This window comes from Thermobia domestica, chromosome 15 (genome assembly GCF_964235325.1).
Source record: "Thermobia domestica chromosome 15, izTheDome1.hap1.1, whole genome shotgun sequence".
In the NCBI taxonomy this organism is placed as follows: Eukaryota; Metazoa; Arthropoda; class Insecta; order Zygentoma; family Lepismatidae; genus Thermobia; species Thermobia domestica.
Window position 1 is genome coordinate 81,579,996 of NC_137468.1, and position 17,197 is coordinate 81,597,192.

General features: G+C 36.7%; 1 protein-coding gene across 1 annotated transcript in view; it reads right to left on the bottom strand.

Annotated features, from left to right (window-relative positions):
- The window catches only part of LOC145671864 (prostatic acid phosphatase-like), a 45,488-nt gene extending 40,135 nt beyond the window's left edge, over positions 1-5,353 (bottom strand). Inside the window, exons 1-3 of the mRNA XM_081741091.1 lie at positions 5,146-5,353; positions 3,192-3,290; positions 693-935 (exon numbers count right to left, since the gene is read on the bottom strand). Coding sequence (XP_081597217.1) covers positions 693-935; positions 3,192-3,290; positions 5,146-5,268 — 465 coding nt within the window. The 5' untranslated portion in view covers positions 5,269-5,353. The remainder of the gene's footprint in view (positions 1-692; positions 936-3,191; positions 3,291-5,145) is intronic.
- Positions 5,354-17,197: the final 11,844 nt, after the last annotated feature.

Below are 17,197 nucleotides of genomic sequence, written 5' to 3' on the forward strand. Positions count from 1 at the left end.
ATGATGTGACTTTTGGCTCTACCCGAAAATTAAAGTCGTGATTAAGGGAAAACGTTTGGACACCATTCCTGACCTTGAGAGGACCATGAGAGAGCAGCTGAACGCTCTCCCAAAAGAAGCCTTCCAGAAATGCTTCCAGTCACTGATTCAACGTTGGGATAAGTGCATTGCTGGCCAAGAACAATAATTTGAAGGAGATTAAATCAAATTCTATGTAAGCTTATTATTTTGTTTCTAATATAGGCCTAATTGTTTACAGTATTTTTTGATTGCATCTCGTATAAAGTATGTTGATGAAATATCAACTAAAAAGTTCACAATTAGATAAACTAGAAATATCGTTTAGATGTAGTGCAGGCTATTTAATTCCCTATTTCCCGTACTCCGCTAATAGATTTTTTTTTAAATCCAAATGTAAATTTTTAATAACGCTTCACCTGATCAGTCTAAGCAGAAGACCAAATCCTCCAATATTTCAGTCTTCCTAATCTTAAACTATATTTTTACTGCAATTGATCTGATAGACTACTGGCATCGTACTATGATTTTAGCACATATAAGAATATATTCTTGGATTTCAATGTAGTACTGCCTAAAATTAGCAGTAAATTGCCTCTAATTATGCCTTTAACCTCTCTTTGACACAATAATAAAATTAAATTATACACAGAAGAAATAAAAATGTTACTTACCATATCTTTGGATTTTGGTATGGTATGAACTGGTACTGGCTGCCAATTAAGAATATCCGAGTCAATGAGTTCATCGATGGTGGGAGGGAATAAGCCTGCCAGGAGGCATTGGGAGCTCATAATAGTTCGATCGGTGTCGCTACTTTTAACATAAACATTTTGCGGAGAATGTCCTTCACTAAAGAGGTCTCGATAGCGCTTTCGTAAATATTGACCCAAAATGTACATCTGCTGCTTCCCTTTCTATAAAGAAGGAAACAAATTATTAGACAGAATACTGAAAATTGTACTCAACAAAATGTCAACGGTAATAAAAGTGATACAAATGGGGCAATACACATTCAAAGTACCTTACAGGATCGAATACTAAGTTTCGAGAAACTAGGAACATTTTACGAGACGAAAAATTTGACCTTTTTCAAATATTTACTTTAACCCTACCAAAAATGTTGGCACGAATACATCCGAAATCGATTTATTTTTTACTATATGGAGAAGAAAGATGCAAAATGACTGTAGCTGGTTGAAATGTAGGTATGGAGAAGAATGGACAACATTTGCTGATCTAATGGAAAGCGAATAAGGAAGTGTTATGGGGCGTTTACACTTAGTCGATTTGCGTTCGATTCAGTTGAATTGACGTCACTTTCAACTTAATCGACCGTGTAAACAGGACTTCAATTTAATCGCTTGTTGATCGAAAGCGACAAATCGACTAGCAACTGAATTGAAAGACGTTCTATTTTCTGTGGTCGATTCTATTTTCTTCTGCTATAACACCGCAAATTGTACCAATTACTTTTTGCTTGGACATCTTTAAAATTGCCAGTCGATTTCGAATCGACCAGAGGAGAGCGAGTCGACAAGCAGCATTCAATTTCGGTTGAAACAATTGAACACATCCATCGATCTCATTCGGTCTAGTTGCTTCGATTTAGTCGCAAATGCAGCGAGTCGATTTAGCCGTGCGACTAAATCGACCAAGTGTAAACGCCCAATTAGGAATGATAGAGGAGAACGTATAATTTTGTACGAGGGGTAATCAGAAAGTAGATCTAGAAAATCTACAGTGTATACATTATTTCATACAACCAATACTGCCAAGAGATAGTAGATACATGAGGTTATTTTTTGACATAGTCTTCATATCGGTTGAGGCACGTGTCGCATCATAGGATGAGTTTGAAGATTCCTTCCTGGTAAAAACTCTGTCCTTGTGTGTTCAGTCACGTTGTCACGAAATGTTTCACTTCCTCGTCTGAAGCAAAGCAACGGTCCCCTAGGTGCTCCTTAAAGTGCGGGAACAGGTAAAAGTCGCTTGAAACAAGACCCGGGCTGTAGTGAGGGTCGTCGATGACGTTCAAATCTGTTGATGTCGTGCTGGGTCTGCCACTGCGCACCTCGTCAGTGGTGTTTTCTCTACGAGCCTCAAACTTTTGCGACCATTCTGTGATATGCTGACGAGACATTACAATCTCTTCGTAAACCTTTATCAGCAGCCGATGAATTTCAGCCGCGGTTACACATAAATCGATAAACTGCACTGAGAAGAAAATTGTAGGTGGCGTACTTAAAAAGATAGGTTAATGCGTAATTCCTGTAGTTTTTGGACTTACCGTACAGCAGACGTATAACTGAAAACGCATGTTTTATAATACTTTCTGTATAAGTGTTCCATCTATACATACTTTCCGTATGAAACAATGTAGGCGGTCAAGATCTCACATACAAATGGACGTATATAACATATAGCTGACGAAGGTAACATCAGTATATGCATGTGATTTACGGAAAACTGTTAGATATCAGACATCCTGAAACGGCATTTAAGGGCAGTGCCTATGTATCCGTATGTTCCGTACTGATTTCTATAGTAAGCAAGAGGATACCGTATATTTGTACAATTACAGCTGTCCGGAGAACGGATTTTTCTCTGTGTGATCGGACTTCTTCGCGAGACCTGTTTTCCAAACGAGTCATCTTTTGTGTTTTCATACAACTACCGCCTTAGGTGGCTATGGATGAAACTCTGCACAGTTGCCAACTTCAGTATTAAAATTACCACATACTCCTCATTCCTTTATAACACACGAAACTCCAGACATATCCACCTCGTAACCTTCCTTTCTGATCCTTCCTCGTATGTAATTAAAATGAGGAAGAGAACTGTTTGCAACATTGGTTAAGAACGAACACTATCATGATAAACATGATAAAAGCTTTATGGAAGGGAAGTTATAGAGGGAAAAGGAAATTATAGTTGAAGGCCGGTTTAAAACAGAAAATTACTGCCTGAAGACGAAACAATGTGAGGATCCTGGTGCATGGCAGTTTCCCCTTTTGCGGTAAGTAAGCTGCCAATAATGGCAGAATACTCGCTATGTACAAATAAAAACAGCAGGTTGCTTTCGAAATATGAGTAATTAAACAGATCAAATGACGATGGAAAATCCAAAAATCTTATATCTTTCAACATAAATGTTACAATTAAATACTTACGTTGGTGAGTTGACCGAATCCAAAAGCCCAGTTTTCTCTTCCGTGGAAAGGATCTGCAGGATAAGTGTGCTCCGGACTTCGATCACCGTGACGACATATCTGCGGAAAACAATATTAACTCCACAATAATACATATTCTTCAAAATTATTCATTTACAAGTAATAACTTACGTAAGAATTTTTCATGGTCTGATTAAACACGGAGAGAAATATTTTTGAAATTTTACACGGCTAGACATTGAAAATGCAGTACCAGCAATTAGTAACCCCAAATGTGTCAGACACAGGTATCTTAAGATATCTATGTGAAATAATGCACCTACCAATCTGTACGATATATGATAGAGCCATGAAAGTCTAGCAGGAAGTAAACAAGTCGATAGCGCATGGATTCATCATGGGCGTCTAGAATGGCTGCTATGCGACGAGGGATAGAGAAGGTGAAACTTATATGTCCTGTTGGAGTATGGTAAACCTTGCATCTGCGATTAGTTGAAGTAGCTTATATCAGCTATAGCTGAATATTATTTGTGATGTGCGAGGCGTTGCACAACCATTGACTAGACATATTTAATCGGAGTGATTGTGTAAATACGCTGGCCAAGGAAGCAGTGGATGGATGGTTTGAGTTTAGCTTCCTAGGCTGCAGCAATGCTGTATGAAATTAGACCTACAGCTTAAAGTGAAATCCAAACCACATGAACTACCACCAGGAATTGAACCGGGTCTGCCAAGGAAGCAGTGGAACATCATGTCAACCCAGGAAGTGTACGTCGTTGTAGCAGAAGCGGTAGCTCGTTATCCTGTTGGAAAGTTGCCCCATACAGAACTTGCAGAAAAGGAACCACAACTGGGTCCAATGACTGGTCAAAGTCCCATCAATGCTTGTTAGACGCTAGCAGACATACAATCCAGTTGTAATATATACCATAACTAGTGCGGACCTGTGTGACTATTACAGTAAAATATCCGAGAAAAGACATTGTATGTATTTGTGAAACAAATTCGTTTTCAAGGATTAATGTTTGGAAAGTCAAATGTGGCCACCATTGAATAAATTAGGCTATTGCAATCTGATATTTCAATGTTCCGTATTTCAACTGATGAATATATTCTACCGTGTTTGTCCATTCTATACAGTTTTGTTTAATTGCTTCGAATGGAGTTGGAATAGAATAGCGGACTACTGTTCTTCTTCACTATAATGTGATAGTGGCAGTGGTGGTAGAAGAATGTGCCTACTTCTTGCCCTAGCCATATGTATAGTACGTAAAATTAGACTCAATTGTAATATTGATTTATATCTACATGCAATAGAGATTTTTATGAAAACATAGAAATAAATTATTGTAAGTTGGAAATGAAATGAAATTAAATAGTTGAGTTTAACGTCCTACGATTATACCATTTAGGCAAAGGAAGACAGTCATTAAGGCAAGTGAATGATGATGGAAGAGTTGGGAGGAATGAGAAAGTGGGAGGAGACGGGAGTGCTCGGAGAGAACCCACGGACATGATGTTGTCCACCACAAACTTACATGGTCGGGGATCGAACCAGGAACCCCACGCACCAGAGGTAAGTGTTCTACCGCTGAACCACCGTGCCATTAATATAGTTTGATCTGAACTATTTGGTCGGGTTGTATCCAAACCGTTTTAGTCCTGCAAGATTTGAATTTGCTAGCACAATCGTCTATCATGAGAATATGGAATGGTCAAACATCAATTTATAAACTAACAATCATGATTCGTTAGAAACGGAAGGTAAGAAAACTCTTGATCCCACTTAGAACTTCAATGCGTATAGACCTAAATGTGACTTGGATTTATCTCTAACGAAGAGATTTTGTTAGAAGAAAATTTGCTTTAGCGATATGAGATTTTCGCACAGTTCCGTATAATTTTGTATATATATCTAATGCTTATCATTACATGATTAGTTAGTTATACTTACTATATGCACTTGAACTACCTTCGTAGGACTCGTACTGAATGGACAAGGGTTGTATATATTGACATTGGACGTAGTTAAGGGAAACCAACACATAAAAACAATAAGGAACAGTAAGATATTCATAGTTTTTCATTGAAATTTCCACATTATGTAAATAAACAAATAAGTTTCCTTGTTAAAAAATTAACTTCTTTGGATGCAGTTAGGTAATCTGAAAATAAACGAGAAAGAATATATGCTGTACATAATTGTATAAAAACACTAAAATACAAATAAATTCAGGCCAAAAACAGGACGCAGAAACAATAGGAAAATAAAGTTTTGGTCATTATTTTCGAATTTTCAAGTCTATCCACGTGCATGGATGTATTTAACACCTGCCCTTCTGAACACAAAATTGTATACAACAGTGGAGAATCGGAAACGTTCGTAAACCAAATTAAAAAAAAAAAAGTGACTGGTCCTACCTTCAATCATTGATTCAAACAAATTTTCTGCAGGAGAAAAACAGTTAGGTACTTCTACGTCCCACTAGTAATATGACTGTCTATGACACTAATAACAATAAATGCATATTTGTAGTCTTAATCTTGTACTTATATATCTCCTGTGTTGAGGAAAGACACATCGCCAATGTAAATTAATATTTTCTATATCTCTCTGTACCTTAAAATCACATTTTATTTGCAGACGGCTCGTAAATCTACATCAAACACTTCATATGGAAGACGAGATAATTCAATGAAAGTGCGTTCAACTCTAGTTAAATCCTAAAACCAAGAACCTTAAGGTTAGTTTAGGGGCCATCCATAACTGGACTTTGTCTAATGGTACTAATGGATGATTTCTGGCTTGGTCACATGTTTGAAAAGCGTGAGTTTTTTTTTTGGCAATATGGCCGCCAAGATCAAAGATGGCTAAAAAATTCCCCATCAGGAAGTCGCAATCGGAAAGAGGGATTGCCGCCGTCGACGGTGGCGGGCCGCCGGAGGCAACTGGCACCCGTCCGCGGCGGCACGACGATCTACTTGTTCAAAGTTGCTGACCTTTTGCCGTGGCGGCAAGCGGTCGAAAATCGTAAAATAAAATGCCCTTTGCCGACTCTTTGCCGACTGTTGCCGACCGTCAGAGTCGGCAAAACAGTCGGAAAGGCCCCCGGTCTCCCAAGGATCGACGCCTTTGGCTTTACTAAATATAATACGACTCCTTCTACTAAATGAAATAAAACCTCTGAGAAATTACAGTGACTTGCATTTAACTAAATACTGTAAAAGTAAATAAAATATAAAATAAAATGTAGCACATACGTTTACGTTATATATATCAGCATTTAACTTTGCGCCCATTTTTGCGATAAAGGTAGGTTTTAGGTAAGGGCGTCGCATCTTGGGGTGGAACAAGAACGTACATGCACCCAACTTTCTTCCCTGAAATATCTACTTACCTCTTTATCATATGAATATTTGGATGGTCCAGATATTTGTAAGATAGTTTAGGAAATAGTGCCCCGTAAATTTTTGATCACGCTACGCCACTGGACAAAAAGGTTTTAAAAAAGGAAATTTGCTGAAAATTTAATTCTAAACAACTGTTTAGAAGACTATCTTTCAAAAACTGATCCGTTTTAAATATATTCAAGGATTTCTGATATAAAGTAATTTTTCTGCGACCTTTGACCTTGGCGGCCGTTTTGCCAAAAAAAAAAAAAAAAAACTCACGATTTTCAGGCCGTGACCAAGCCAGAAATCATCCACTGGTACCATTAGACAAAGTCCAGTAATAATTTGCTCTCGACCTTTTCGATCCAACAGGACCTATGCGTGGGGGCCCCGTCGAACCCGCTAATTACTCACTAGGCTACTGATTTTATTATTAATTTCTTATGTGCAAGAAAAAATCATTGTCAATTTTAAAATTGCCTGCAATTTTAATAATATGTTTTTCTCTGTTTTGGAGGCCCTCAAGCCTAGAGGTCTCGTGAACCCGTTTATTACTCAGTACTGAATACTTATATTGTCATTCACTTCTTATGTATGGGAAAAAATCATTGCCAATGTTAAAATTGCCAGCAATTTTAGTAACATTTTTGGAGGGAGCCCCCAAGTCTATAGGACCATATGTTATGTATGAGAAATAATCATTGGGTTCAAATTCTAGATTACTAGTAACTTTCGTAACTTTTTTTTTCGTTCTTGGAAGAAATAATGATGTTATTTTTGCAGGTGTTCGAAAATCTCATTCGTTTTTCAATAATCGTGGATACAACATTGTACATAACAAAAACTGATCAGGTTAGTGTCATTCTTCGCTACGTTGTTGTAAATTATGAAGAAGCGACATTAGAAATTAAAAAAAGTTTCGTGGGATTTTATGCATTAGATAAGCATGGTGCTGAGAACTATAAACATCTTACTCACAAGTCAGCAACCAAATCGACATACAACGGTGCAGAGGGCAGGTATATGATGAGAGTTTATAGTGGTTTACAAGCAAGAATTAGTAATACTACACCAAAGGCTCCGTACGTTCATTGCTGTGAGAATAATCTGAATCTTGTTATTGCCGATGCTGCAAAAGTCTGCACATACGTTTCCATTTTTTTTTTTAATGTTCTTCAAGATATTTTCCTATTTTCAGTCCTAGTACTCCTAGAAGATCACTTTTGGTGATGAACAGGTTTCAATTAAAAAAGGTGTATAACTAGGTGGGAAACAAAACATACTGCTGTTAGCTGTATGAAAGAGAGAATTGATGATGTTCAAAAGTTCCTTACTACAATTTGTCTGACAAGTAAGAATTAGATGTGTTGAGAATAACTGAGGGTTAAAGAAGATAAAAACATTTGAATTTGTGTTGATTCTAGTCATATGAGAAAAGATTCTAATGTCCATATATGTAACTTCCAAAAGTTTGCAGTCTTCTGATATTGTTCTGCGAATAGCAGAGAAAAGTGTGAAGAAATTACTTCAGCAAATGAAAGATCTCCGAGGAAAGTATGAGGAGTTTGTAAAATCCACAAAAAAAAAACCTGTGCTCGAAATTGAGTGTTTCAGAAACACTCAAGAGAAACGAAAAAGGTTTGCAAAGAAATATTTTGATGAACTGGCTACGGATAGTAGACTATATGTATCGGAAGATATATTTCGTGTCACTATATTTTATTCTATTCTGTATTGTATCGTTTCACAACTTAGCACCCGTTTCCACGGAATGACTGAAGTGTTCAATAGCTTTTCTTTTCTCACTCCAACAACATTGTTGCCTGCATCTGATGAAGACCTTCATAAATCTGGATATGACTTTGCTACAAAGTACAGTAGTGATGTAAGCTTAGATTTTCCACGGCAAATACTGGTATTCAAAGATTATAATAGGGCTGAAATAGGTAACCTTCGAACAATTCGGGAAATAGCTTTATTCTTAGTGGAAAATGAGTATTCTACGTGTTTTCCTGATGTCCAATTTTTCTAACAATACCAGTAAGTGTGGCTTCTGCTGAACGCTCGTTCTCGAAATTAAAGCTTATACAAAGAACTACTTGAGAAATAGTATCTCACAATAAAGGTTAACAAATGTTGCTATATTGAACGTACAACAAAAATAAACTTCAAGTCTAAACATAGACAAGGTTGTTTCAGATTATGCTGATGCTAAAGCTAGGAGAGAAAAAGCTTTTGAAACATTAAATTTTTGTTGTATTTTATGGTATTGAATCCATTAAAATAAGTGTATTTTAAAATTGTTTCAGCAATTGTGCAACATCCCTAATAACCCCTTTTTTATTTCTTAATCATGATGTTCTTTTCTGTAAATAACATGTGTATAACTATGGTATACTATGAATAACATCATTTCTTCTTCTTCTTCTTCTTCTTATTATTATTATTATTATTATTATTATTATTTTTTTTTTTGTTTTCTCTTAATTTTTTTGTGTTTAATACCTTTTTCATTTTGACTAATATTGAAAAGAGGATGGATACGATACTGTGCTTTTTCAAAGTTCTGTAAAATTATCGTAAATTGTGAAATGTTCTAATATGTAAATACACTCTTTCTCACTAGCGGATCCAGAAGGATCGTTTGAGAGGGGCGGTTCGCTTTGTCGAAGATGACCGTAGCTTCAAGGTGACCAGTATTTAATTTGCAAGAATGGGACTCATATGAATCCGGGGCTGGATGGGGTTGGAAAAAAAAAAAGATTCCCAGATTCCACTTTGGGACCCGAAATTGTATTTTTTTTTTGTAATGGGAGTATTTTTTCTGTAGATTTAAATTAAATACGTACTTCCATTTCGGAGACGTGACGGTGTCATGATTCACTTCACACACAGTCACCGCAACATATGAGATGCACTGTCTGGCACAGTACTTGCACAAAAGAAAATGCTGTATTGACGATATCATTCATTTTAACGAAAGAGTGTACAATTTGCTCTAATCATTTATATTTTGAGTAACTTGCGGGACAGCAGTTAGAAAAATTAATACAAAATTAATCTATCTCTATAATTGTGTGGGGTCCACGAAACATAGTATAATAAATTATAGTTATGCTTACAACAACAATAAAATTACCTAGGTATATTATACTAGCCTTCGTCTAGTGGGGCTCGCCCCAGATCCCCAATCTGGTCGACATATGGCAGTAGCAGATGTTCTTACGTGGTACTGTGGCACAATATTTCGCGTTCTTCCTTCTGTCTTTCATATAGAATTGGATTGAGCTAAGACTGTGTCACGAAATTCAAACACCTCGTAAGGCATTTTAATGAACCAGCCCCACCTTTTTTCCTTCTCTTCTACGTTAAGTGAAAAAAAAAAACGTTCAAATAAATGTTGAATTATTTTAAATGAAAAATCAAACTACCAACTTTCATGTTTCTAACCGCAAGGGATCCCGAAATCAAAATATAAAAAATGCTGCTATACGTATTGAATTATTTTAAGTGGAAAGTCGATATACGAAATTTCATGTTTGTAACCTTCAAAGATTCTTAGATATTGATATCTTATTATAATATTTGCAATCGCCGCCACTTTTTCTTTCTATCTCTTTTTTCTCCGTTTTACTATAATATCAAAAAAAGTTGAAACGCGTGTCAAATTATTTTAAATGAGAAATCCAAATGCCAAATTTCAAGTCTCTAGTCGTAACGGATTCAAAGAGATAGCCATCTTATTAAAGTAATTTCCACCCCATACTCCCTTCCTTTCTTCGAATTTCAAAAAAAAAAAAAAATCCTTCCTTAGTAATACCCTACGTAACAAATCGTATATACTGTCCTAATTTCAAGTTTCTAGCTTAAGTGGTTAGGCCTGTACGAAGTTACTCACTCAGGATTTCGTCTTTTATGTATGAATTACAATAACAAACTTGTGCTATTTCTCAAGAAAATATGAAATGCCATTTGAAGTCATAATAAATCCCTGGTCCCTTCCTAATGTTTCCGTGTTGAACCCCAAAACTCACGGCTCTCTTTGTTGATCTAGTAGCTAGCGAACGTACTTTGATCTTTGATGCAAGGGGTTCTGTGGTTTGATTTTCGGTGAGTGAGCATCGAACGCACTACAGTGGTTCAGATCCAACTTTAAACTCTAGTCCTCGTTCTGTAAAGCATCGCTTTTGGCAAACGACGTACATATATATTAATCAATCAACCAACTGAAAAGTCTCAGTTTCAGAGAACTTTCCGGTAAGAAGCGCTGAAGATTCTATATTTCTCTTTATTCAAGGTAAAGGTACTTGAAGTTTCAGGACCCGAATTCCATTCCCATATCCTTTTTCTAGGACACAATTTTAAAATATACGCTTTTAGTTCAAAGAGTGAGCCGTCTTACCCTTCTTCTTACAGCTGTTCGTCTAACGAATGAATCATATTCTCGCTCCTTTGGGGCTTATGGTGACCGACCCAAGGAACTAGGGAGAAACGTATTCACAATTCAAATATGTCTGTATTAAGTACTATTAAGTACCACACATTTTGATTAGACTCTGCTACGCTTGTCACACATATTGGATCGGTCGGGAAAAAGATCATGTTAGTATTTCCCAATGATAAATGCTGAAAGTTCAAAAAACCCTTTGGAGGGGGCGGTCGCCCCCTCCGCCCTCCCCGTGGATCCGCCAGTGCTCTTTCTATGTTATGTTATTCCATTATTTAACCTTACTTTGGAGGAAAGTATTTCTGTGCATGTATGCGTAATATTGTGTTTACTGCTTTTACTATTATAGTGAAAAATACGTTCGCTTGTGGGGCCCCCAAATATCTTCTTGCACCGGAGACCCGAAGAGTTTTGTTACGGCATTGTTTACAAGTAACACTCAACATTGCCTTGATAATATTTAAGGAGAGCAGAAGTTTATCTATATTATTTATTTTTTATCTATATTATAAAATTGAAAGTGACTATGTTTGTGACTCTTAATCTCTTGAACCGCCCAACCGATCTCGATCAAATTTTCAACGTAGATGCGGTTCTGGCCTGGGAGTGTTTTTAGCTATTTACTTTGACGGTACAACTTGGGGGAGGGGAGGAGGGGACATAGGAAAAATTAAATAAAACTTAATAACTCTTGAACCACCCTCCGGGACTGGGATGATTTTTATCATTTCACTTTGACGGAGCAACGTAGGGAAGGGGATGGAGGGGGAGATATACAAAAATCAATAAATATAAAAATAAAAGTGACTATGTTCATGAACTAATTACTTTTGAACCACCCGATCGATCTCAATCAAATTTTCAAGGTATATGAAGTTCAAACCTGAGAAGTTTTTTATAATTTCATTTTGACAGTAAATCTTAGAGAAGGGCGAGGAGAGGAGGGGAAATATATGAAAATAAATAAAACTTAATAACTCTTGAACTACCCGACCGATCTCGATCAAACTTTCAACATAGATAAGGTTCAAGCCTGGAATGTTTTCTTCATTTCACTTTTACAATGCAACAAAGAGGAGGGAGAGGGGGAGATATATGTAAAAAAAAAAGTAAAAATAATAGTGACTGTCTTTGTAACTTTATCACGCTTAAACCACCAGACCGATCTTAACCAAATTTTCAACATAGATGAGGTTCAGACCTGAGGTGGTTTTTATCATATCGCTTTAACGGTAGAACTTAGGGGAGGGGGAGGAGAGAAATCTATAAAAAATAAATAAAACTTAACTCTTCAACCACCAGACCGATCTCGATCAAATTTTCGACATAGATGATCAACATAGATGAGGTTCGGGCCTTGATTTTTTTTATATATGTTTTCACCTTGACGGTAGAATCTAGGGGGAAGGAGAAGGGGAGATTTATATATAAACATTAATAAAACTTAACTCTTGAACCCCAACGATCTCGATAAAATTTTCAACATAGATGATGTTCGGGCTTTGGATAATTTTTATCATTTAAATTTGATGGTGCAACGTAGGAGAGGGGGAGGGGGAGGAGGAGATATGTAAAAAATAGAAATGAATATGATTGTGACTTCACTCTTGAACCACGTGACCGATCTCGATCAAATTTTCAACATAGATGAGGTTCGGGCCTGGGATGATATTTACCTATTCACTTTGACGATAGAACTTAAGGGAGGGGGAGGAAGGAGTTGATAAGAAAACTGAACCAAACGATCAATCTGGATCAAATTTTTAACCTAGAAGAGGTTCGGGCCTGAGATGTTTTCTATCATTTCACTTTGATGGTAAAACTTAGGGGAGGTGAAGGAGGGGGAGATATATAAAAATAAATAAAACTTAATAACTCTTGAACCACAGGACCGATCTCGATCAAATTTTCAACCTAGATGAAGTTCGAACATGAGATGATTTTTGTCACATCACTTTGACGATGTAACTTAAACGAGGGGGGAAAGACATTTACAAATGATCGAAAATGACCGATATTAATGTCAAATCGATAGCTTTTGAGGTCGCTGAGATGAACAGTGACACTTCTGATGCCTTTTAAATCCAAATTCAGCCCCGCAAATTGTGGGAGGGAAGGGGGAGTATATACAAATCATCGAAAATACCAATATCAAGGAGCGCTTAATAATAGTAAAAAGTGACTGATTAACAAAACATATTACTATTTTTATTTAATTAAACCTAGCGAAGCGGGTAATTAATGCTAGTTTTTTTTTTTTTTTTTAATAAACGTATATAATCATGGAACTACTTGGCAAGCTGTGAGAACTGCGTCGTGCACGGTTACCGCATGGTTGGATTGTGGAAAAGCAACGAGCATTTGTATTCTGAACCAGAGATGGAGTGGGTCAGTGGGTCGGTGGGTCAAGTTTTCTGAGTGGGTCAATGGGTCGTGGGTCAACAGCATGTGACCCACTGTGACCCACCACCCACTGTGACCCACAACCCACCGTGACCCACTGTGACCCACTGCGACCCACCGACTCAGTATGATCTACCGACCTTCTCTGCTCACTGCATCGTAGACAGTATCTTCTGAAGACTGGTAAATTTGTCTTCGCTTTACTTTCAAGACCTTCATTTTCCTTTCTTTTCCACTTGTTTCTGTCTACTTACCTGAGGTGAGTATATCTAACCAAGTGAAAAAAGAACTTCAGGACTTTTGGATATTGATATTTTTAATTGTAATAATAGCAATAGGACTTCTACTACTATTTGGCTTTCGAGACCTGAGAGTTTTTAGAGCAGCTAACTACTGGAAAAAATACATTTTTGAATTACTGTAATATATAAATTATTATATAAAAAATTGAATGTAACTATGTGTGCCTGATCATCACGGTCAAATTGCAAAGTCAAATGAAATTACTTTTGGTATATAGTTAGGCCTTAATCCAAACTGAGATGTTATATTGCTTTTATTATAATGCATAATATCTTAAGAAGATAGAGAGGATCCGAATTTTTGCGAAAAAAATGAGTATCTCGCAAACCGTTAAACTTACGGAGCTGAAATTCAATATATTAACTCTTTATTGAAAATAAACAGAATGTGGCCTAGCATTTTTTTAAAATTCTCCTTTATGTGTGTATGGGGGAGGGGGCACTTTCTATATATGGAAAATTAGTAGTGAGTTGGTTTGTAAAAACGATCAACAACGATCGATGTTATTTAAGAAAAAAAAATCAGAAACAAAAAATACAGTGCTTGGCTTCGTATATCTATTGCTTTCTACTATAATAATTGCTGAAGCTTATGTTTATTATATGGAGCGCTTACAGCACAGGGCAATCAACCCAAAAACTTGTGACTAAAATAGGCATAAAATTTGTACTGTAAGCTTAATTACACGGAAATTTTAAGTTTGGATTGTACGCATAATTATATGGAAAATTTTACACTCTTTTTCCTTTACGTTGGTCTACTTACCTTGATTTGGGACTTTCAAATTTCATCCTTTTTCCACTGAAAAGTATTGATAATTCAACGAGGAAATAATTATACTATGATAATTTAATTGAAATTCATCGTAATTTGGCACATGGCAAACAGCAGTGTGGTAATTGAAGAGGAAGAAGGAGGGAAATTCCCATTCACCTCTGAACACTCCAGGAACCTCGTTCCCTTTCGCTTTCTAGACGGGGGAGAGAACTTAGTAATGGTATCAAACCTTCATGTGTAATTATAAAAAATAAATTTATAAACAAATAAGAAATCATCAGTTTATCAGGCTTTAATTGATAATTTATTTACAAGATTCCCTATCGAAGGCGTGGTAGATGAAGTTTCTGTTCTCCATAAGTCGACATTGCCAACTGACGTGGTCGATATGGAAAAGATGTTGTATGGTGATAGTGAGATTATACTTATTGCTGAGTATTTCAAAACTGACTAAGAAAAATCGTTATCAGACTTACGTCTAACAAGCAGATTGTCGATGAGGAGTTGCAGAAATCGGGTAGAAGTATTATCAATTTCCACGACAGAGTGCGAACGGGGATTTCCCCTTATGAATTTACAGATCTATATATATAAAAGAGAACGCACAAATCCTTTGTTCCCTCATCACGCTAATACGGCTGAACCAATTTCTTTCATTTTTGGGGGGTTATTAGGATTTGGACCCTAGATGGTTTTTATCATATCACTTTAATTTTTAATTACCAGTGTCTTGAGATAATTGACCATTCAAGTGTCCATAACGTACAAATCCTTTGTTAGTTCATCATAGGTAAAAATAAACGTATTTATATGCAACCCGCATGACCGTGTCACTCGGCGGGTTAACATAAATGACAGGCGACATAATGTTAACATTTACTGCAATCTACTATGGTTTTTATCATATCACTTGAAAGCGAAAAAGTAAAAATTATCTAAGTAACAAAGTTTATTGCGTTCCGGGGTGACCGCAGCGAAGCGGGGCGGGTTAACATAAATGACAGGCGATATAATGTTAACATTTACTGCAATCTTCTATGGTTTTTATCATATCACTTGAAAGCGAAAAAGTAAAAATTATCTAAGTAACAACGTTTATTGCGTTCCGGGGTGACCGCAGCGAAGCGGGGTGAACGCTGCTAGTGACTGATATTAGAAATAGACTAAGTGCTGAAACATTGTCTAACTTGTTGTTCATCAATGTTAATGGCCCACCTCTAGACAAGCTCAAAGTACACGAGCTAGTTATTTCTTGGCTGAAGGATGGACATCGTTCCGCTGCGGATGATTTACCACCAAAAAGTTACCAACAGGAAATAAACCCGATTTCAGATTTGTTTTAAGGTGGAAAATTACGAGTCATAGAAAATGTATAATTGTATTAGTAATGGTTTATTTGAGCTACTCAACTTTGTACCTATTTTTTAGTAAGTGTATTCTTTGCTTTAGGTAAACTACTTTGAATAAATATTCATAATAATTGCAATTATGCATATTTGTAACTTAAATTTAACGTGGTGTTTTAGTGATTACGGGTAAAAGCAAACAATTCAGGACATTGAAGGGCAAAAACCATAATGCTTCCACCATAACATGCTATACATCAATCGAAAGAGAATGAAATGTAGTTACATGGTTTGCAGAATTTGTTATGAAATTGTTATTTATTGTAAAGTAATCAGCTTCTTTGTAACAGAAAGTGTACTAATATGCTGTATTGAAATGAAAGGGAAGTGCATAGTTTAGTTATTGTTCCACTGAGCATCTGTGCAATACTTTCACCATTCTTCATAGAAATGTCGTCTATGGAACGTTACCTTCCAGGCCAAAACAGAAATTTTCAGCTCTATGTGGGTAGGCATCGCTAGTAGCAGTGAAATCGAGAAGACCCGTGGTGTTATGTTACGTACGTCACGGAAAAAGGGGGTTAAGTTTATCCTGTACAATGGAAAGCGCATGGTCAACTTTCATTCGTTAAATTATTCAAATAGGTCATACCTTCTAACAGCAGGAATTTACCGCAAAAGTTTGTGACATCTGGTTAGCCAATAAAGTACGTGACCAACGAACTGAATGCGTGACGTACGTAACATAACGGTATTTGTTACGTACGTCACGGCAAATAATGTCTAGTCATGCCTGATACTAGCCATCTTTTGCAGCGGAAACAATATATATTAATTGTTCCTGAATCGAGTAGTATTGTTAGTACAAATGGCAGCACTGCATCAACTGCTGCGTGTTCATTAGACACAGGATTGTCTTAGCGTTGATTTCAGTTATGGTGTGTGTTAAAGTGCACCATTGTCATTTCTTTTCTGCAACTTCCATATATAAATATGGCACCAGTTAGCCCCAGAAGTCCACAACGGAACGCTAGAGAAGTTAAGTGCAGAAGAAAAAGCAGCAAATCGTGAGAAAGAAAAGCATAGAATGCAGCAGTACCCAAAGGCAATGTCAGCATCGAAGGCAAAAACTGCGTCGACAGACAAAAGTACGCATGCAGAAGTCCGCAGCGAAAGGAACCGATAAGAATCTGTCCTATCTGGATCGAATTTGGGCTATCAGAATGCTGCATCGTTAGCATAGCCCTAGAAGAAAACTCAGAGTGGTTGAAAAATAGTGGAGCAGTTTGGCGTTTCACAAAAGAAAAGACAACAATGTAAAAGCATCTTACTAAGAA